The sequence below is a fragment of the Mesocricetus auratus genome, unplaced genomic scaffold, assembly GCF_017639785.1.
Source record: "Mesocricetus auratus isolate SY011 unplaced genomic scaffold, BCM_Maur_2.0 Super-Scaffold_100676, whole genome shotgun sequence".
Lineage (NCBI taxonomy): Eukaryota > Metazoa > Chordata > Mammalia > Rodentia > Cricetidae > Mesocricetus > Mesocricetus auratus.
In genome coordinates, this window is record NW_024429266.1 from 148,603,235 (window position 1) to 148,625,708 (window position 22,474).

The 22,474-nt window shown below is 44.6% G+C and overlaps 1 protein-coding gene and 1 long non-coding RNA gene across 7 annotated transcripts in view; one reads left to right on the forward strand and one right to left on the reverse strand.

Annotated features, from left to right (window-relative positions):
- On the reverse strand, positions 1-16,449 carry LOC121136980. Its single transcript, XR_005874182.1, has 3 exons — positions 16,319-16,449; positions 6,949-7,118; positions 1-3,886 (listed from the first exon to the last, which is right to left on the reverse strand). It is a non-coding gene; the product is annotated as an uncharacterized LOC121136980 (long non-coding RNA).
- LOC110341051 (uncharacterized protein DDB_G0271670-like) overlaps positions 8,644-22,474 on the forward strand; it is a 19,548-nt gene continuing 5,717 nt past the window's right edge. Inside the window, exons 1-2 of one of the 6 annotated variants that reach the window (XM_021227727.2) lie at positions 8,644-8,774; positions 15,882-17,044. In XM_021227727.2, coding sequence (XP_021083386.1) covers positions 8,760-8,774; positions 15,882-16,352 — 486 coding nt within the window. In that variant the 5' untranslated portion in view covers positions 8,644-8,759 and the 3' untranslated portion in view covers positions 16,353-17,044. The other 5 variants (XR_002382933.2, XR_005874181.1, XR_005874180.1 and 2 more) reach the window with 5 other exon arrangements.

Below are 22,474 nucleotides of genomic sequence, written 5' to 3' on the forward strand. Positions count from 1 at the left end.
TTGGTGAGCCAATTAGTTTTATTGGAGTCACAGGAGTATGGGTGAGGGGTTACAAGAGCAGAAATGGCAGCTGCATTACCAAGGCCCACCCAAGCCCCAGCCTGGGTGACAAAACTCACTAAAGCTGGGAAACCTGCCGGCAGCTAACAGGTTGGAGGGTGTCCTTTCTTACTGACTCTGGTTGAAACCTCTTCCAGGCACCTGTTCTGGTCTGAGAGTAGTCTTTGGCTTGCATTTGCAGCTGAGCTTCTAGAGTCTTCTTGGCAGCTCAGTTGGTCTGAGAATGTTCTTTTCAGCTCAGCTTCATTTCATCTGGCAGAGAAGGGTGTAGTAATTCTGGTCAGTTTCAGGGGCTTCCTGAGGCTATTTTGAGTTGTTTACTTTTTGTTGAAAGAGCTTCCCCTCCAGATGGAATGTTAAATCTCAGAGGAAACTGTTACACAATGTGGGAAACTGTTATACAGTGTGCTGTTGTCTTAATTAGGGTTTCCATTGATGTGAAGAGGCACCATGACCACTGCAACTCTTATAATGGAAAACATTTAATTGGGGTTGCAGCTCAATTTCAGTTTCAGAGGTTCAGGCCATTATCATCATAGCGGAGAACATGGAAGTATGCAGACAAACAGTGCTAGAGTAGTGGCTGAGAGTCCTGCTTCTTGCAGGCAACAGGAAATTGACTGAGACGCTGGGTGGTATGCGGAGCATAGGAAACCTAAAAGCCCACCCCCACAGTGACACACTTCCTCCAACAAAACCATACACACTCCAACAAAGCCACAATTCTTAATAGTGTCACTCCCTATGAGATTATGGGGGACAATTGTATTCAAACTGTCATATTGGCCAAGCCTAGTTTTTATCTGTGAGTTGGATGACACTGTCTTCTAGGATAATCAGTTTTGTTGTTTTGGGACTGCAATTTTTCCTTTATGAGTTGCTTTATGTTATAATGTAAGATATTTGAATTATTCAGTCCAAGATACGTTCAAATTGGCGTTATGAGATTTTGACTCATACTTACTTGGAAGTGTTTCTTAATTTCCAGACCTGTGGTTTTGCTTATCTCTTTGTCTCTGAACTCTAGCATGACCAGGGCACATGCTCTGGGGTGTTGTCATCTTTCTGCTCTTGGAGCTTGCAGTCAGTGTGGTGGACAGACAGGATTTTCAAGTGCTTCTTGTGTTCAGATTTCATATGGGAGTTCTACTAATGCCCACTACATCACCTGTCATTTGTGTGTTCCTGAAATCCTGTTGTTGTCATTGAATTCCTTTGTTTGTTTGTTTGTTTGTTCTATCAGCTACTGGAGGGTTTCTTCAATGCTTCCATATGGACATGTCTCATTTCTTCTCATTACTGTCTTGTGTGTTCCTTTTGCTTAATTTTGATACTGTTTTTCAGTAAATGCACTTTTAAAATTGTTATGAATTCTTTCCTATGAAACAGATTAATTTAATCCATTAATTATAATTTTTAACTTTAAAATGTAGCTTGCTGACTAGGAATGTAATCCACTAACTTCTTTCTGGTTGACATTTGTATACAGATACTTATTTTTATTATTTATTGTGTTTTTGAGATGGGTCTCACACCATATAGCTCTGCCTGGATTTGGAGCTTACAGAAACCCTTTCTCCTTTACCTCCCAAGGGCTGGGATTACGGGCATGACCACACCATGCCCAGCTAATACTTACTTTTAATCTCTATTTTCAGCCTTTGACTCTTTATCCTAGATATGAATTCTTATAAACAATATATTACTAGACAGAAAAGAGTTTGAAATTATCTTTTACATGTAATATCTTTACATTAAAAATAGTTTACATCTGTTATCTTATTTGTGTTTTCTGCTTGGACCCCAGGCCTGTATCCTTTTTCATCATCTCTTTCTCCCATCTACTGATTCTCTTTTCTTGGGGTCAGTAGAAATTTACAAGATAAACACATCCAAATCTGAACTTCACTGTTTTGCATGACATGTCCCAGAGAGGGTGGCCTTAGAAAGTGTTCCCTTATCTCTTCCTTACTCATGTGTCATTCTTCACATATAAACTATACTTCTACTTAATATCACAAAATCACTACATGCTGTCAGTGTTCATTTAGATTTGTCTTTACTTTTTTTAAAGATTTACTTATTTGTTATGTATACAGTGTTGTGTCTGCATGTATGCCTGTAGGCCAGAAGAGGACACCAGACCTTATTACAGATGGTTGTGAGCCACCATGTGGTGGCTGAGAATTGAACTCAGGACCTTTGGAAGAGCAGGCAGGGCTCTTAACTGCTGAGCCATCTCTCTGGCCCCACATTTGTCTTCATTTTGCCCTGTCTCTTATGCTTCCTATATGGGATGGCTTCCTTTGGATGCTCTTGGTGCAGGTGCTCCCACAGGTCAGAGGTGTTAGATCCCCTGGAGCTGGAGTTACAGATGGTTCTGAATTGCCTGGTGTGGGTGCTGAGATCTGAACTCAGGTCCTCTAAAAAGCAGTATGTGTGCTTACCTGCTGAGCCTTCTCTCTAACCTTAAAACAGGCTTATGAAGAAATACTTCATGTATTGTGACCTGTGAGTATCCTCATGGTGCTGTACTGAAATCCATACACTGACTTTCAAATGTCAGTTATCAAGGATATATACACTTGCATTTTTTGAGCTAGGGTCTAGGCTAGTCTCAAACTTGAAATCCTTCTGTCATAGTCTCTCACACCTTTCACACCTTACTTTCATTTTGGTTAAGTGCATCTCAGTCATTATTATTATTATTATTATTATTATTATTATTTTGTGTGTTTCTGAGCGTCATCATTTTTACTTCTTTAAGTATGATGGCTGTATTGCTAGTAACAGGTATTTCTGGTATTTGGACTATCTGACACTGGAACCTAGTGTTTGGTTTCTTGTGTGCTTTGTTATTCTTGGGAAATGACTTCTGGGAATTGAGAGCATTTGCTTTGGTTCTATGATGTGTCAGAGACTCTGGAGCCCAAAGCTGCTTTCTGCATCATGACTTCCAGCTGTACATTTGATGATGTTAGTTTGTGTCTCAGATCTGCACACTGCTGGCTCCTCAAAGATTGTTGGTGTCCTTGCCATCCCTGGTTCCCGGCAGAGTACAGCTTCACAGAGAGACCTAGCTTATAGATGGTGCTATGCCTGAGGGACCATCGAAAGGAGCAGACTCCTGGTTAGCAGACAGGTGCACTGGGTTGTAGAAGTTTGCATTTTTGTTTGTTTTTCAAAGGAAGGTCTCCCTGTGCAGCTATAGAGAACTTGACAGTAGAACAGGCTGGCCTTGAACTCACAGGGATCTGCCTGCCTCTATCTCCTGAGTGCAGGGGTTAAAGGTGTATGCCACCAACGCCCCACCAGGAATTTGCATGTTTAACAATCTCTGATGGTGAGCAGACACAGAGGGCAGAGGCACACACTTTGAGAAACATCACATTTTGGTCTCCAACTTGACTGAGTTCACCATACACCTGCTGCAAGAGTGTGCAGGAGTGTCAGCTCCAGGTCTTACTGCTGGGGTCCAGTCTGTACTGTCATCTCTTCACATGCATGGGCAGTCTACTAAGTCTACTTGACCTTCTAGACCTCTGTGTGGAGGGAGCCTGTGCACCTGCAGAGCTAGATTTCAAGGAAATGAGGCCAGAAGTTCGTTGCCCTTAATGCTCAAATGTTTACTTAGAGGAGAATAGTGATGCAGAGATCCTAACCGATTCCAAAAAGTCTAGTGTCTCTCTTCCTGCTCTTTGGGTAGCATCAGAGCAGAACTGTGCTTCCCTTCTCTGCTGGCCAGAACCTCCAGAATGTACTCTTCTCTGTGCCATCTTGTTTCCCAGCTTCCCAAGAGATGTGTGACTTGAAGCCTGTGCAGATACTGAAAATAAATAATGAACTGGAGTCTTAAAGCTTTTAAATATCTAAAAAAAAATCTAAAAAAAAAGGCCTTTCAGCGTAGTAATGTGTGTAACATACATCACTCATTCAGGATGTGAATGGGGAGTAGGCATTTGAGAGGCATGGCCTGCTTCTTCATTAAGAACTTTTAAAACATTAAAAAAGAAAGCACAGTTATAGTGACCCAAATAAGAAAAACAGAGAAACCCGAAATCTGCCCAAACTTGATAAACAACTGTAACTTGATTTATTGCCGCATCAGAGCCTGCAACTCTAACCTCAGGCCAGGACATCTCCTGGTATCACTGAGACTGCTTCAGGTCAAAGCCATCCCCCAGACTCAGCAGTAAATCTCACACTTTATGTGCTTGAAAGCAATAAAGTTCTCCATCCCTTTGACTTTGTTACTAACTCTCGTCCTGCAGAGTTGGACTGTGGAGTGCAATGTGGCACATACTGAAGCGGGACACGCCAGAGGAAAATAATCTGCTGTCAATTTGCTTTTCTTTTGGAGTGGAGCAACCCTTCCCTCCGCTGCTAGGTGCCAGCTCTTCTCCACTCCATCAGATGACCACAGGGTGGCTGTCACTCTTGCATTCTCTAGTGGTCTCTTGTCACATGGACAAGGGAATCCTTGCCTGGCACTGAGGGTATAGACATGCTTCCAATATGACTACATGGTCCAGATCTCATGGGCCTCTCTATGTGGAGGGGACATAGTCCTAAGAGGTGTTACTATATCTTGGCCATTGGATGGGTGCTGAGTTCTCTGCATGGCAGGGGTGTGTGAGAACAGTTTAAGCCTACCACTGAAAAATGCCAGCACGGCAGAGGACACAGTGTGACACACAGAAATGGGAGGGGCTTTTCCAGGCTGCTTCACATGTCATTAAGTGCTTACCTTCTGGGAAGATCTCGGCATTGATGGGAGAAACTGGGGACATTGATGCTCACAGGTCACACTGCTCCTGGGATTTTTGTCAGTGCCATGTCAAATTACTCCCAAGTTCTCAGGGATATATGTAGGAGGCTCATAGCCTTTGTGAGCAGGTGGGAGAAAAACTCAGAGAGCAGGAAATAGGCGACACTATGGGTCACATTCTAATGCTTTCATTGACCCTGAGAACTTGTAAGGCCCAAGGACACTTGAGTTACATAAAATTAAAAAAATTTTAAAAGGGAGAGGCATACTGTAGTTTGGCAGACAGACTGTATCTTTGTGGATCTTTGTGTATGTGTGAGAAATGACTTTCATTTAGAAACTTTGGCAGTGGTTTCTACTGTGTCCCTAAGACTTTTAAAATGATATTTTCTGGGCTTGGAAAGCAGGCAGGCAAATCGTGGAATTTTGGCTTCAATGTTTCTAGAAATGTAGGCAAGCAGAGAGAAAAGTGGCCATAATTTGCTTTGAGGCTTCTATGGGTTGCAGAGCAAACCAAGCAGTGTTACCATAGCAATACTTCTACTGTTTATAAAAACAAAGTCCCCCCTCCCCCGACAAGCATACTTCATATTTAATAAACCTTAGTCCACAGGGGCCTCTTCATGCCATTTTAACTTGGGAAGAATTTTATTATTGAGTTATTTTCCAACACCCAAAACACTTGGAAATAGAGTGCTAAGTACCGATACCTAGAAGGGCGGAGCAAGGGGTGCTTGGGGTAGGGGTTGTGGGCGATGGCCAAGGAACATAAAAACACAAGGCAGGCCTTTCGCAGAGCTGGCGGTGCCTACTGGGCTGGTCCCCAACTGAGCACTCAGAAATAGAAATTTCTCCTTTGATTCTGTTCGTGTGCTGTTCAAAACCCGCACTCCGCTCATCCCTCTTTCCCTCCAGGGCCCTGCAGCTTTCATGGGGCGCCGTCTAGACGTACACCCCTTTCCCTGTTTCAAGCCCTGTCTGGTTATCTGTGAAATCTTAAATGCCAGTGTGGTGAGGGAACACGCCGTTGTAATAATACTCTTCTCCTGGACTGAAGCAGAGGTTAGAGATGGGTCTTTGTAGCTGAAATGCCTTATTTTGGATCACATAGCTGGAGAAGGCAGAGGAAGACCCAGGAACCAGTGGCTCCTGCCTCAGCGCCCGCACATCCAGAGATCCCCAGCTTCTGCCTCGTCTGCATTGGTTACCATTCTTAGTTCCAGTCTCTAAGACAGTTTTCCTGTCTCACTTCTAGGGGTCAGGGCCTCATATACACTGTGTAAGTAGGTACCCTGCCAGAAAGCTACACATTCCGGCTTAGGTGTTTTGGAAATTTGAGTTCTGAGGGAAGTCTTTGGGGCATCCTTGACCTGGGAATTTACAAAGCAGCCAGAAATCTCAAACCCATTTGCAAGTCATCCAGAATAGCCCTTATCTCTCTGCAGTCTGGAATCCAGGAGCAGCCCACTCTCTGAGAGGCCAATCTAAGAACTGTACAGGAGCAGTTTGCTGGGAGGTGGGAGTAGGGGGTCTGAGATGTCTCCAGGGAGCTATGTATAGGAAGGGGCAGCTGGCACCCCTTATCTAGCCACTATCACTGGTGTGAGGAAAGCGCCCCTGGCCATGGTGATGGAGGCTGGGTTGCTGGGACAGTGTTGCTCAGACCTGAGCTCTGGAAAGAGGGAGGGTTGGACTGTACCGGAGGCCTCAGCAACCTCAGCTCCCCAGCTGGGGCTCACCCAGACAAATGCTATTTCCTGGTGTTCTGGGGGCCCTTTTGCACCCACGGCCTTGGACAGGGTCTCAGAAGGGACAGCTTGGATCATTGTTCATGGTAGGGTGGCCAGCAGGGGGCAGCACCCTACCAGTTCCGGAAACTGCGGAGGGGGACAGCACTTCTTGACCCCCGCTGAAGCATCTGGGACGCCTGTCCCCGAAAAGTGGGGCTGCTGGACCACCCAGGGCAGGCGGACCCACCTCGAAGGAACCCTGTCCAGTACTTGGGGCAGCGGACCCGGCTAAGAACACAGCCTGGGCCCGCTGCCCTCGCGCCACAGCGCCCTTCTGCCGGGAGGAACAAAGTTGTCCCCGCAACTCAGGCTCGCCCGTCTCCTCTTTACCTGCACAGGAGCCTCAGGTGATCTTAAGAGGGTCGGGGGCACCGCAGCCTGGCACTATTTAGATCCCGCACATCAGCGGGGACCGAGAGGTGCAGGGAGTGTATGGCCGCAAGGCGGCGCCCGAGCCTGGGGGACCGAATCCTTGGGACTCATGGAGATCGCCGTGGCAGCTGTAAAAATGAAATTATTGTATAAGAAAATAATCTATTTTCAATAAAAAGAAAAAGTAAAATGCTATAATTATTAATAAAATCATTAATAAGAATATCCAATGTTATTGCATGTAAGAGAAGGAAAAAATTTAACAGAATTGTTATTTAAATAAAATGTTTTTTTTGTTTTGTTTTGTTTTGTTTTTCAAGACAGGGTTTCTCTGTATTGTTTTGGAGGCTGTCCTGGAACTCGTTCTGTAGAGTGGGCTGGCCTTGAACTCACAGAGATCCACCTGCCTCTGCCTCCCGAGTGCTGGGATTAAAGGCATGCGCCACCAACGCCCGGCTAAATGAAATGCTTTTATAACAATATTTATAGAATAAAGGCTGATAAAGTTTTAAAAAATGCAATTATTACACTTGCCAGAAGATGGGTGCAACTGGAGACCATTATGTTAAGCGAAAGACAAATCCACATCTAAATTGATACAAACATATAGGACATGGACATAGGAGCAGGTCTCCTAGTAACAGTGAAGGGAGAGACCTGGGTACTGAGGATGACACCGAGAGAGGGTAATGGAACACGAGGCCATAGCATACCATGTACACAGTAATGTATACCCTTTCCTCTACTTCCAGCATCAGGTAGAACTTGTGTTTGCCCGTAACATTTACATCCAAGGTCCATGTGGCTTCACAGTGTCCGGAAGGGGACCCAAGGTGAGCATTTGTTTCTGTGCAAAATGGTTTCCCAGGAAAGGCAAATCTCATTCTGGAGTAGATTTAAGTTATAAACACAGACTACCTGGAGCCTTGACACTCAATGTATGTGGTTTCAATAAAAAGCAGAAGGGGGGGTATTTAGGGGAGCAGGGAGACAGCGAGGAAGGATGATAAAAACAATGTGTAATTACATAAGTGTATAAAAATATCACAACAAACTAGCTAATCATACTAGTTTTAAAAGATGCACATGTGCACACACACACACACACACACACACACACACACCACCGTCCCAGAAGCAGAACAGGCCAGCTTGCCTTTGGAAGGACCCACCCTTGGCTCAGAGCATCCCAGTTCTCAGAGCACAGAGACCCACCCAGCAGTCTGCAGGTCCTGCCATTTCCATCCAACTCTGGGCAGAAACTGCACCTGGACCAAGGCCCTTCCCTTCCGGCTCTGTAGGTTTCTTTCTGCCTCCTTAACTAGAGCAGGAAGTGACCATTCCCTGGGAAAGTCTGACTTCTTGGGAAGAGGAGCAGCAGGAAGCCTGCTCCAGACTGTGGGGCCTAAAGTTAGAGGCTGGGAGCACTCCTAAGCAGCCAGCTCAGGCCCCTCTTCCCCGATTTGTGGGGGTCACTTGTATGCTCTTCTTGGACTGGGGTTTAGGAGAACCCAGGACACTGGCTGCTGTGGCCTCCAGCTAGGGGGCATCTGACATCTGATTGCAACTTTGCCTCTTCCTAAGGCTTTGGAGAGCAAGGGCTGAAGGCAGGACTGGGCCTTTCTGTCCCCCCCCCCCCATCTTTCTCATGAGGACTTGGTTCTCACAGCGCTTTCTGGGCTTCTACTCCTTTTGGCACCAGGAGACTAGCTGAAGTCAGGGAGGCTGGGGCAGTTCCCAGTCCACAGCCCATTAGGGACCCACAAAGAATGTCAGTGACTGAGGTAAGCAGGCTGCCTGCCCTAGAGCTCTGGGGTGGGGGTGGGGAGGTGAGGAGTACTGGCTTCTCCATGAATGATGACGATGGAGAGAAGGGCGGGTTCCAGTCTTCACCTCCTGTGTGGAGATCTGCCTCAGCTGGGATTCTTGGCAGTGGAATTGCTCACCCACTGCTTGGGGACAGCATCCATGGGCTCAGATGAAACCACAGTGCACCATCGGCATAGGGAAGGGAGTGTGCCCCTTCCTCTGCCTGTAGCAGCAGGCGGAGCTCATGGCTGCGCACAACATCCACATTCAGGGGCCATGTGTCCTGCAGGGATCCTAACGTGGAGCCCTGCCCAGGAAAAGGCAAACCTGACGATGGTGTAGGTTTAAGTTAAGGACACAGACTACCTGGAACCTTGACATACAGTGTGTGTGGCTTCAAAAGTTCTCTGGGTTCAGGTCCCAGCCACAGCACGACTACATGAGCTGTCCTCGTCACACCTGTCTTCCTTCTCCACACCTGGGGTGGTAAAGCCCACCCCTCTCCAAAAGCCTCCCATTATACCCATTATCCCCGCTGGCATCCTTCCCTGACACACCAGAGAAGGCCCATGCCCCAAACCTATCTCTCCACATTCTGGAGAATGTCTGTAAGGGGAAAATTAATGACACACTGAAGGGATACATCTGGATAGAGGTAAGAAAATAAAGAGATGAGAGAGATGATAGAAAGACCTTGAAGGTGTGTGTGTGTGTAAATGTGTGCACACGTGCACGCGCGTCAGTGCAGTGAGCATGGAGGCCTGAAGAAGATTTCAGGTACGATGCATCTAGAGTTGCAGGCAGCTATGAGCCACCTGATCTGGGAAAACATTATCATCAGGATGTTTACACAGGGGCATGCTGACACTCAAGAGACACAGTCACCAGGATGTAGCTGTAGCTTGCTTGGTTTTCTCATATCAAACTTCTTGAAACTCATCATGGTCCAATGTTTTCATGACTATCTGTTAAGATATTTTATCATCTTTTAAAATGAAGCTTCATGACAAAAATTGGGGTGAGGATTTTACAATACTGTGTCAGGCTGTTTAATTAGGAATAGGGCTCGGGGTCGTCCATTAGGACCTTAGGTGGCTAGTTCCTATGTCAACTTGACACAGGCTAGAGTCATTTTGGAAGAGGGAACTTCAATTGAGAAAATGCCCCACCAGATTGGGTAAGGCTGTGGCATATTTTCTTGATTGGTAACTGATGCACGGGACCACCCCAGCGGGTGGTCCTGGATGGCCGAGCAAGCCAGGAGGAAAGTCAGTAAGCAGCACTCCTCCATGGCTTCTGCATTGGTTCCTGCCTCCAGGTTCCTGCCCTGACTTCCCTGGATGATGGACTATAAATTGTAAGATGAAATAAACTTATTCCCCCACCCCCTGCTAAGCTGCTTTTGGTGATGCTTTACCACAGCACTAGAAGCCCTAACTAACTAAAATAATTTCCTTCTCTCAGTTGCAGCACTTGTCTGTTTTCTAAAAGATGGGTGATGCTACTTTCTTGCAGCCAAGGCACCAGGACTTCCTCCTGGTCCCTCCAGTGCCTGCTGCTTCTCCTCCTTGAGATGAACCATCCTAGTTCTGCCCAGGTTCTGCTGCATCTCAATCATCAGCAATTCTGCAACAGCTGTCACAATATTTCTTCCATGAGCCTCAGCCTGCGATTCCAGATTCACTTGCCCTGGTTTTTGGAAAGACCATTATATATGTCACAGTTCCCTTTATTGCATTGTCATTTTGCTCAGGTTGTTAGTGATGTCAACAATGACATCACTGAGGCTGTAGACTCTGTGTCTCTCCAGGCTTCTTGAGACAGCAGATGCTGGCACTGTGGTGTTGGAGGTAGCTGCTGGTAGTGGCTGGGCTCCAGACGCATTTCTAGGGAGACTGGCTGTTCAAGGCAGTGGCCAGCCACCTATTACCTCCTGCTTGAAAGCTGTTTAGGTTCCCATTTATTTCTCTGAACTTCCCTCACAAAATGGCCTTCTAAAGCTATGGCAAGTTCACTCTGGAATGCATGACTGGGGAACCCATCTCATCTTTCACTTCAGTTTACCCTCTAATGGGACAAGGTAATGGTTTTGTGTCAAGGAACAATCGTTTCGTACACTGTGAAGATGTGCCGTTCTGATCAGTTTATTAAAAAGCCAAACGGCCAATAGTTAGACAGGATTTCTGGGCAGAGAGGATGCTGGAAAGAAGGCAGAAACTCCAGGAAATGCAGAACAAGCATGATGGGCATTATGGCAATAAGGTAATAAAGCCACAAGGCAGAACATAATTAATAGTAATGGGCTAATTTAAGTTATAAGAGCTAGTTAGAAACAAGCCTAAGCCAAGGCTGAGCTTTCATTATTTAATATAAGTCTCTGTGTCACTTGTTTTGTGAGCTGGAGGCCCAAAGAGAAGCCTGACTACACATGGCACCCAATGTCCATAACATATATCCACATAAAACCTGAGGGCTGTGATCTCTTGGGTAGGTTCAGTGATATAAAGACATGTGGCTACTGGCTGTTTCCTGCAGGCTGGAGCCAGATACCAGTACCTTGTGCTAAGCCAAGCTGCATGGAGGCTGACATAATAGTTTGATTTGTCTCAAATGATTAGTCAACACAACAGATGCTCAGTTAAGACAGATTCAGTGGACAAAGTCTCTAAACTTGTTAGTATTTTAAAAATGTGCATAAACTTAAAAAAGAAAAGATAATGGGTACAGTCATAGAAAAGAATAAAGTCTTTAAAGAGAGAATAAAATAATATAAAAAGGATAGGTCATGTAAAGATGGAAAATATACAGGGAGTTGGGATCCTATAAGGTGTCTGTTTGTTGATTTTGAACTTTTTGAATAGTAATGAACAGAGAACAACAGCTGCTGAGAGACATTGGATTGTGGAAAGGACTGTTGAATTAAGACAGCATAGATATTTTAGGAATGCCTTAATTTTAAAATGGAAGTAAAAAATGTATTGCTTTGGGGAAGAGGTCATGCTTTTGTTTCCACAGAAAACAAAAGGCTGTGGATTCTTTCAAGGTTAACGAGGATCAGGTTTGATTGGGGGGGACACCCTGAAAATCCTGGTTACAGACATAGAAAAATAAACCTAGAAAAACTACAAGACAGGTGAAATATATTTTACCTGCTCAAAAATTAAACAAGACAAAAAATCATCTTTGGCTGGATTGTGCAAAACTCATAGTCAATACTTATGTTAGTACAGACATGTATGCTACTTTTGAAAGTTTGTGTATTTTCAGAGTAAGGGAACCAGACACCAATGAAAATGGGTGGCCCAGGTGACTCAGTCTCTCAGAGTGCCTCTGTTGCAGTTTCCTCAGAGTTCTGCATTCAGAATACCTTCAAGGCTGCTGACTGAGATGTCCAGACTCACAGACTATTCTAGTTAGGACTACAGATAAGCCTTGCACTTTCCCATTGCACAGAAACTGGACAACAAATGTTATGGTTAGTTTTCCCAGGACTTGACCATTATTTTAATTTTCTCAGGTCCCATTAAGATGCCATCACTCATAGAGAACAGGAAGCAGGCTAGAGAACACGATGCCCACATTCCCAAGAGGTGGGGTGGGTGGTTTTTGTCATTCAGTGGGTCATGGATGTTTGTCATCATTTAGGGGGGTTGGTCACAAATTGTTACTGGTGATGGTTAGGGAGAAAGGTAAACAAAGGAGACTAGTTTCAGGGATCTCTTTCTGAAGGGAGAAAGGGAGATACAGTATAGAAATGATGGGATAAAAGGGTAGATTGTTGAGTCTACTTTTGAACAACTACTAGTCTCAAATATTTTACATTGGCATGGATTTTTGTCTATTGACACAAATGTAAAGTTATTTTTGTTATACTGTATTATATATTTCTATTTTTTTGTTTAAGGTATTGTACCTATGCAGCTCATTTAAAAATATAAGTTTCAGCCGGGTGTTGGTGGCGCACACCTTTAATTCCAGCACTTGGTTAGGCAGAGGCAGGTGGATCTCTGTGAGTTCGAGGCCAGCCTGGTCTACAAGAGCTAGTTCCAGGACAGCCTCCAAAGCCACAGAGAAACCCTGTCTCGAAAAACCAAAAATAAAATAAAATAAAAATAAAAATATGTTTCTAGTCCTTGAAAGCTATTTAGGATAATAAAGACATACAAGTTAGTTAGTCATATGTAACATTCAAGTTTATAGCCATGTTAGGTATACTTCCAAGGTCAATCAAAGACACTTTAAATAGATTTCTTCAAACACTTCAGAGACCTACAGAACATGGCATTTTAATGTTTTAATAACATAGGGATTTTCATGATAGTGAGATCTGTCTGCTTCTGACAGTACCAATTTACTTCAAAAGAGGATGACATTCATTGAAAACCCCCCATATGGAGTTTGCTTTCATTTGTGGTAAAGTTAGCCACTAGGCAAAGAGACTATCCTTGCTTCAACTGCTGACAGTATGCTGTCCAAATTGTACCAGCAGGACACAAAAGAAGGAAACTGCCAAACTTTTCCAAGACAAGGTAGAGCAGTCCTTCAAAAATCCTGCTTCACAGAAAAGTCTGTCAGATATTCTAGGCCTGTAGGCTGAAGATGGATGCTCAACATTACAGAGGAATCTTGGGTGACTGTCGAGGCAGCCAGCTGTTTCTGTCATTTCTGTAGTTTTGGAAAGCTGTTTGCTCTTTACTTCCTGTTTACTCAGGTAATATTATATCCTCCTCAGGTCTCTGATGAGGTTTAAGACTAGATAATTATAGTTACAGTTTTCCTTAGTCATGATAGAAAGTAAAATAGGTACAAAACTTTGGACTCATCAAGAGGGAATAGATAATGGAGTATTTTCTCTGAATTTGCCAGATTGCAAATGGACTGGACATTGTAAATGTAATTCTTACCTGATAATTGTTCTTATTGTATATAGTTTTACTGTGTTAGGGTTAAAACCTTTCTTTTTATTTAGACAAAAAGGTGAAAATGTTGTTCAGTCTTTGTGTGATGGGAGGGTGCTAAAACCTTTCTTTTTTATTTGAACAAAAAAGGGGAAATGTTGTGGGATTATCTCTTTGTACACTGTGAAGATGTGTTGCTCTGGATTGGTTTAATAAAAAGCTGAATGTCTAATAGCTAGGTAAGATTTCCAGGCAGGGATCATGCTGCAAAGAAGGTGGAGATACAGAGCAAACATGATGGGCAGTACATAGATGAGGTAATAAAGCCACAAGGCAGAAAGTAAATTAATATAAATGGGTTAATTTAAGTTATAAGAACTAATTAGAAACAAACCTAAGGTAAGGCTGAGCTTTCATAATTAATTTAAGTCTCTGCGTGCGTGTGTGTGTGTGTGTGTGTGTGTGTGTGTGTGTGTGTGTGTGTGTGAGTGAGCTGGCGGCCCATAGAAAAACTTGATTACAGTTTTGTTTTCTCTTCATACCCCTTCTTAAACTCATACTCCCCTTGTCCTGCATTGCCCCAGATCTGCCTCTGACTGGCGTGTCTTCTGGATTATCTGGCTTGTTTTGGGACAGGGTGTCAAACACACTCTCTCCTGGGCTCACTTCTAGGTGAGCTGTCTGTTACAGTGAGTCATAACTCAAATCATCTGTGTGGAGAGTCTCTTACTTGTAGATTCTGCCATAACCTTACTCTGCCAGCCCCTGCCCCACAGACCCCTTCTATCTCTCTGGCCATCCTCCCAGCCTCCCCTTTTCTGAGCTTTCCAGGCCTGACCACACACCTCTGCCCCTTTATTCTCTGACATTTTGAACTAGTTGGTATCTGTGAGCAGCTTTGTCCATGTCTGTGTCTCCAGTGGGTTCTAGCTATACAGGGCAAGAACTGCTTCCCTCTCAGAAAGTGTCTACATAGCCCAGAGTGGTCTTGAATGCACTATGTAGACCAGGTCAGTGTTGAACCTCTGATCCTGAGAGCTGGGATTACAATGTGCACAGATATGCACTACCATGTTCAGTTTATGTTGTGCTGGGGATAGAGCTAGGGGTAAGCACTCTACCAAAGGATCTTTGGTTTTGGCCCAAGCATTGCCATCTTATTCTTTCAGACTCCCTCACCCACAACCCTGGGGAGCATGCTGGAGGGGAGAAGCCATGTGACCCTGAGAACTTGAGCTTCCTTCTGGCCCTCTCCAAGTAACTAATACCATGTCTGACTATGGCAAACTGTCCACAAATAACTGTAAATGTGATACTTTCAGGAACAGGCCATACTATAGAAGAAGCTGGTGGGGCAGAGAACAGCCCTATCCCTGCAGGCAGCCATGGTATAGGTTCTCTGCCTGTGGGCCAAGCCTGCTTTAAAGGTTTCCTATCAGATGTTTTGCTGTGAGAATAGTACAGAGTCCTGTAGAGATTCTGTAAGGCAATGGTTCTCAACCTGTAGGTCATGATTCCTTGGGGGAGGGGGTGTCAAACAATCCATTTATGCCTAAGACCATTGGAAAGCATAGATATTTACTTTACAATTTAAAACAGTAGCAAAATTACAGTTATGAAGTAGCAATGATAATAATTTTATGGTTGAGGGTTATCATGCCATGAGAAACTGTATTTAAGGGTTGTGGCATTAAGAAGGTTGAGAACCACTGGTATAGACAGACCTCCCCTCACACTGGCCTTCTCTGCTCATTTGTGACCTTGCTCTTATATATGGGGACACCAAGATGCCAGCACTTTCCAGGCATCTTGGTGAAAATCACCCTTTCTGGAAAGTCTGCTTGGAAAGGGGCAAGAAACCCCACCTGACTCATCCTGCACCCCTGCTGTTTGGAAAGAAAGGCTGCCTCTCTGCTTTGAAGAGACTGAGGGTTATGTGTTGGGAGCAGCAGGGTAGGGAAGAGGAGTTGTGAGGAGCCCAGGTTTTAAAGCCTCTTCCCTGAAATACTGACTTGTCTCTTGGCATCACACATTGGAAGAGACACTTCCAAATACTGAGAGTTCAGCTGTCACCCTTAAGCCTGCTCAACCCTGAAGAGATGTGTGCTTGCTGCTTAAAAAAAAAGAGGGGGGGCAAATAATATAACAAAACAAAAAATCTGAAATGTTTCCTTTCCTAAACAGCAGCCGCAGCTGAAGCCTCAGCATTGTCACCAACATCACCACCAGCAACACCAGCAACAGCCGCAGCACCAGCAACACCAGCAACACCAGCAACACCAGCAACACCAGCAACAGCCGCAGCACCAGCATCAGCCAAACAGCAGCAGCAGCAGCAGCAGTAGTAGTAGTAGCAGCAGCAGCAGTAGCAGCAGCAGCAGCAGTTGCTGCAGCAGGCGTACTGCCAGTGGCAGCAGCCCCCCCACCAACCATAACACCACCAACCATAACACCGCCAACTGTCACAGCAACACCGCCAACCACAGCACCGCCAACAGTCACAGCAACACCGCCAACCACAGCACCGCCAACTGTCACAGCAACACCGCCAACCACAGCACCGCCAACAGTCACAGCAACGCCACTAGCAGCTGTGGCATCACCACCAGCAGTGGCATTACCAGCAGGAGCCGCGGCTTCCGCAGCCCTCCATAGGGATGATTTCTCAAGAGTCCACTGCTGCGTTTCCTGAGTCTTACAGGCCACGTGTGCTTCTTTTATAAAAGATTCCTTGCCTGAGCGTCTCCCCAGCGCCCAGCGAAGATGAGCTCATCCTTTGAACTTGGCAGGCAAGAAGCATTCCGATCTGGTTCAGTACAGGCACAGAAAGGTGATTGTTAAACACAAGTTATCCAGTCAGCAATCAAAAGAGCCAGTCCTTTCTTCCCCAGAAGATGCTGGCCAACTTCTGGAGAAGTTTCTGCTGGCAGTGTTTGCCTAGACCCACAGATCTTGGCTTCAATCAGAGGCTGTAAGAGCTGGTTAATTTTGAGGGCCTCTATGGAGGAAAGGGGGACCCAAGAGAAGCAGACTAACATGAAAACAGAAATGTAGGACAGAGGAAACCAAATCAGACAAGTTGCTGGAACCCAGAGAATGGAAAAGCAGAGTTTGGAGGAGAGCAAGGCGCTCAGCGACTGGAATGAGGGTGTGCCTATCCTGCTTAGGTGGGGGTGGGGACTGAGCAGATGAGAGTGAAGGGCTTGGGCCAGTTCTACAGGATCAGAGCAAGAAAGCAAACAGCTGGACAAATATGGGGCTGAATGCTTAGTGAAAGGGGCCCAGGGTTACAAACAAAAGCACCCATCGAATTGAATGGAAAGATGTCAAAAAAGCTTTTCCTGTAATTTTTGAGTTGTTATTTGTTTTTCCAGTGGGGAAAGCTTTCTCTCTCTTTTTTTAAAGATTGCTTTATTTTTATGTGTATGAGTGTTTTGCCTGCATGTAGTATAAGTACAGTGCCTGGTTCCTGCAGAGGCCAGGAGAGGCATCAGATCCCCTGGAGCTGGAGTTATGGATGGCTGTGAGCTTCTGTATGGGTGCTGGGAGCTAAACCCAGGTCCTCTGAAAGAATAACAAATGCTCTTAGTGGTGGAGCCATCTCTCCATCCCCCCAAATAAAACTTCTGTAAGAAAGTAAAGTCCTAGCCGGGCGGTGGTGGCGCATGCCTTTAATCCCAGCACTCGGGAGGCAGAGGCAGGCAGATCTCTGTGAGTTCAAGGTTGGGCTGGACCGATAGCCTCCAAAACAATACAGAGAAACCCTGTCTCATAAAAACAAAAAAGAAAGAAAGAAAGAAAGTAAAGTACTGCTGCTGGGCATTGGTGTTGCACGACTTTAATCTAGCACTTGGGAGTCAGAGGCAGGTGAATCTTTGTGAGTTCAAGGCCACCCTGGTCTCCAGAGTGAGTTCCAGGACAGCCTCCAAAGCAATACAGAGAAACCCTGTCTTGGAAGAAAAAAAGAAAGTAAAGTCCTAATTTATATGTTAAGGTATAATAAAAATAGATTTAAAAATGTATTTTTATTTTAAATTATGTGTATGTATACATTAATGTAGTGCCTGTGGAGGCCTTGGGAAGCTGGGGCTGAAGTTACAGGCAGTTCTGAGCCACTTGTATGGATGCTGGGTATTGAACTCAGGTCCTCTCCAATAGCAGGGTATGCTCTTAACCACTGAGCCTTCTCTCCTGTCTGAGAGATTTTGAAGCCTGCGTGCGTACCATGGATGATACTCTTTAAACACATAAAGAATGATATGCATGGTATACGTGTAGACACTGACTGGAAGTCACTGATCACGAGAGATTTCTGTGGAAAAGTAAAAGCTCAGTTGAAGATGAGTTTTTACAAAAAGTCAGTGGGAAACCCAGGCATTTGTAGACACACTGAGCAGAAGTAGGAGCAGCTCCAAACATGAGATCAGAAAAACAGTCGAAAAGAAATGGCAGCAGACTACAGCATGCAGGAGTGTTGTAATTACTAAAGAGACATAACAACAGAAAAAAAGTGAGAAAAACACCAACAATGAAACAAACACGTGTTCAAGCTCAATTGTAGAAATAACCAAGCTAAAAAAAAAAAAAAAAAAACAAGGACAGCAGATGCCACCTAACCCTGAAAACAAACACAAGACCCAAACATGCAAGCATACATACCACCCCTCCCCAAATCCAGGCTTTGGACAGCAAAAACTGGAAGTCTCCAACATATGCTTGACCCTGAGTATCTCACCCACTAAAGCTCATAATGGTCTGTGTACCCCGTGACATCTGCCCACTAGCTCCAGGCTTCCCATGAGGCAGAGACAACGTCTATAAAACCAAGTGATCTTTCTGTTATAATGATGTGATAAATGTAGGGATGGGGATATAAGAGCTATAGGGTTTCCAGGTCAGCTGCCCCATGAGATCATAGGAGGCAATTAGAATCAAGGTGGAAGGAAGGGATGGAAAAGTGTGTGTGTGTGTGTGTGTGTGTGTGTGTGTGTGTGTGTGTGAGGTACGAGTGCACACACATGATGTGGATGTAGAGGTTAGTGGTCAGTCTCTGGTGTTGGTCCTCAGATGTCTTCCACCTTCTGTTTGAGACAAGGTCTTCTACTTCCTGCAAGTTTACATATCTAGAACTTGTTTCCATGGAGAATGTAAATCTCATCAAGTTGCCAGGAGTGGTAGTGTACAACTTTAATTCCAGTATGCAGGAGGCAGAGGCAGGTGGGCCTCTGTAAGTTAGAGGCAAGCACGGTTTACGTAGGGAATTTCAGACCAACTAAGGCTATATAGTGAGACCTTGTCTCACACAAAACAAAATTTAAATCTCATCAAATTGACAATCAGGATCACTTATATTTAAAAAGAATAAAAGGTTACCATTATGTGAGATGATGAGAAAAATGGATCATGTGACATCTACAGGCAAAATCATAGAAATGACACCAGAATTCATCAGTGTTGCTGGAAACTTGATCACCAGTGTGGTGGCTTGAAATAAAATGGCCCTCAAAAGGAGTGGCACTATTAGGAGGTGTGCCCTTGTTGAAGTAGGTGTGGCCTTGTTGGATGAAGTGCATCAGTGTGAGGGAGGCTTTGAGGTCTCTTTTGCTCAAGCTTCCCTCAGTGTGACACTCTGTCCACTTCCTGTTGCCTTCTGATCAAGATGTAGCCAGCACCATGTCTGCTTCCATACTGTCTTGCTCCCCACTATGATGATAATGGACTAACCCTCTGAACTGTAAGCTGCCACCTCAAAATTTTCCTTCATAGGAGTTGCTGTGGTCATGATGTCTTTTCACAGCAATAGAAACCCTAACTAAGACAGAAGTTGGTACCAGCGACTGGGTTATTGTTGTGATAGACCTGACCATTTTATTTATTATTTATTTATGCAGGAGTTTGGACTTTGTTTCCTTGGGTTTAGAAAGCAGTGGAATGCACTACTTAATGGGCCACACTAGCAGAAGCATTGAAGGCAGAGGTGCTAAGTGATTTGAACTGTCAGAGGCCCACTCAAGACGTTTCAGAGAAGAATTTTAATTTGTTACCTAGAGATTGTTTTGTGGCATTTTGGTGAAGAAAGTGGCTACCTTTTGCCCTTGTCCAAAAAGCCAGCCTGAGGGTAAAGTGAAGAGTTTTGAATTAATTCCCTTTGCAGAGGGACTCTCAAAACAGCCTAATACAGACGCTGTTGTGTGGTTATTAGTGGTAACTATAGTGAAGATTTATAATGAAAAGGAACAAGCTGAGAAGGGTAAAATGCAAATGTACAGATTGAGAAAAGGGGCACCAGGAAGTAGAATAGAGCTAAATCCTGTGTTCAAGGAGATAAATGGATTAAGAGATGAAATAAAGGGAGTGGTGACCTCAGGGCAAGATACCATCCAGCTAAATTTCCAACTTGGGGAAAGGACCTAAAGAAAATCAGAGTGCCGGGCATTGGTGGCACATGCCTTTAATCTCAGCACTCGGGAGGCAGAGGCAGGCAAATCTCTGTGAGTTCAAGGCCAGCCTGGTCTACAAGAGCTAGTTCCAGGACAGCCTCCAAAGCCACAGAGAAACCCTGTTTCTAGAAAAAAAAAAAGAAAATCACAGAGCTGGATGTAGTGGTGCACACCTTTAATCCCAGCACCCGGAAGGTTGTCAGATCTCTGAATTTGAGTCCAGCCTGGTCTACAGAGCAAGTTCCAAAACTACCAAGTTTAGGCAGTGAAGGAAACCATCAAGAACAGAAGAGCTGGTGAAGACGTCACTAAATGAGGGGCCATGTTCCAGCCTCAGCAAGCAGCAGAACTCCGCAGCTTCAGCCAAAGACTCTGGCTTTAGAGTTAAGGACAGAAGAAGGGGGCTATGGAATATGCCTCCGTGTCTAAGGAAAGCCACTGAGACCAGACATGTGTCTGCATGGAGATCTATTAGACAGGCCATTTCAGGAGGCTGTGAAGTTGAAACCCTGATTGCCTTGGAGACCCCAAGATGTTAGAGATGTTGAAGCCTTGGGACACTTGCTGAGGAGAGCTGCTAATAGGATGTGGACTGAGCCCAGGAGAAAGAAGTGTGTTACAGTCAGCAAAGCTGAAAGGTGTCAGAGATCTGAACATTTTCTGGGTGTCCGTCTCCCAGAATTACACCAGGGTTGCACAAGGAATCCCTTCAAAGTAGCAAGAGTTATCTATCTGAGGGTCTTTAGGAATAAACTCACAGGTTCTGAAGATAACTTTATTACTGAATCTTGAAATTTTCTTTTTCCCCAGAAGAACTCTGGACAATATATATGAGCAGCATTTCGAAGGTCATATTACATTTCTTTTGTAATAGAGACAGAGCCGTTCTATAAACATATAAGAAATCACACGACTTTTCTCTCCAGCTAGAAAAGTCATGCTGACCATAACCATGGCAATGCTTGGCTGTCAGCCAGTTTCCCTGATGTACAGTCTACAAAGCAAGAAGGAAAGCACATAGCAAGAGATATCTACCTAGAAAGTATTCCAAATCCTAAGATATTCTTCTATCCAGCATAAAGAGTTAGTTGGCTGAATGTTGAATTTTGTAACATAAAAATGAGGTTAGATGTATGTGCAAAAAGTCCATTGCTGAGGTTGGGTGGTGGTGGCACACACCTTTAATCCCAGCACTCAGGAGGCAGAGGCAGGTGGATCTCTGCGAGTTCGAGACCAGCCTGGTCTACAAGAACTAGTTCCAGGACAGCCTCCAAAGCCACAGAGAAGCCTTGTCTCGAAAAACAAAAAAACAAAAAACAAAAAAAAGTCCATTGCTGAGAAAGTTATGTCTACTAAAGTTGCTTCATGCCTGACCTTGAATCAGGATTAAATTCCTGGGAAATTGTCCTTTGTGTATTCGTCACCAGGGCCAACCAGTTTGCTTTGAATTTGTGCTGAAATATAAAATTAGCTGTCTTTGTGACTGAGAATACTATTACTTTTCTATGTTAGTCTGAGTCATGAGAAGTATCCTAGTATTATTTCTATTTATCAGAAGTATACAGTTAAGCAAAAATCATCTTCCTGACTATTCACAGCCATTTGCGTGCCCAGTAGATGGAATATTTTCATGAGATAAGCACACAGCAGTGGGAAAATACCCACAGGGAGGACTCATGGCAGCACATGAGAGAATTACAAGCAGAAACCAACAGATACAGAGCCAGTGACCCCCATGGCCTCTCCAAGTGGGGGCTCCCTATCAGAGAATCATTCATCTGACAGGGCGACTTAGGAATATCAGTTGTCATCTTCTGTATATTCTTAATGACCTTCGGCAAGTGTTTTGCCATCAGACACGGAGATGGGAGTTTGGAGTTTGCCCAGCTCTTTCTCAGACTTGCTTAGATCCAGTGTTTCCTCACTGTCCTCCCTTCCCTATACATTTTGGAATTCTAATGTATATCCTGTGCTCTTATATGTTGGAAGTATGTGATCTCTTTTATTTTGACTTTACAAGGGATTGCAGTTAAGAGATTACATGAATCTCAGAAGAGACTTTGAACTTTAGACTTTTGTTTTTTTGAGACAGGGTTTCTCTGTGGTTTTGGAGTCTGTCCTGGAACTAGCTCTTGTAGGCCAGGCTGGTCTCGAACTCACAGAGAAACGCCTGCCTCTGCCTCCTGAGTGTTGGGACTAAAGGCATGCGCCACCACCGCCCGGTGAACTTTAGACTTTTAAATAAAGTTTGTAACTGCCATAGACTATGGGGACTTTTGAATCTGGACTGGATAAATTTTTGCATTATGATATGACTACAAACTTTTGGAGGCCAGG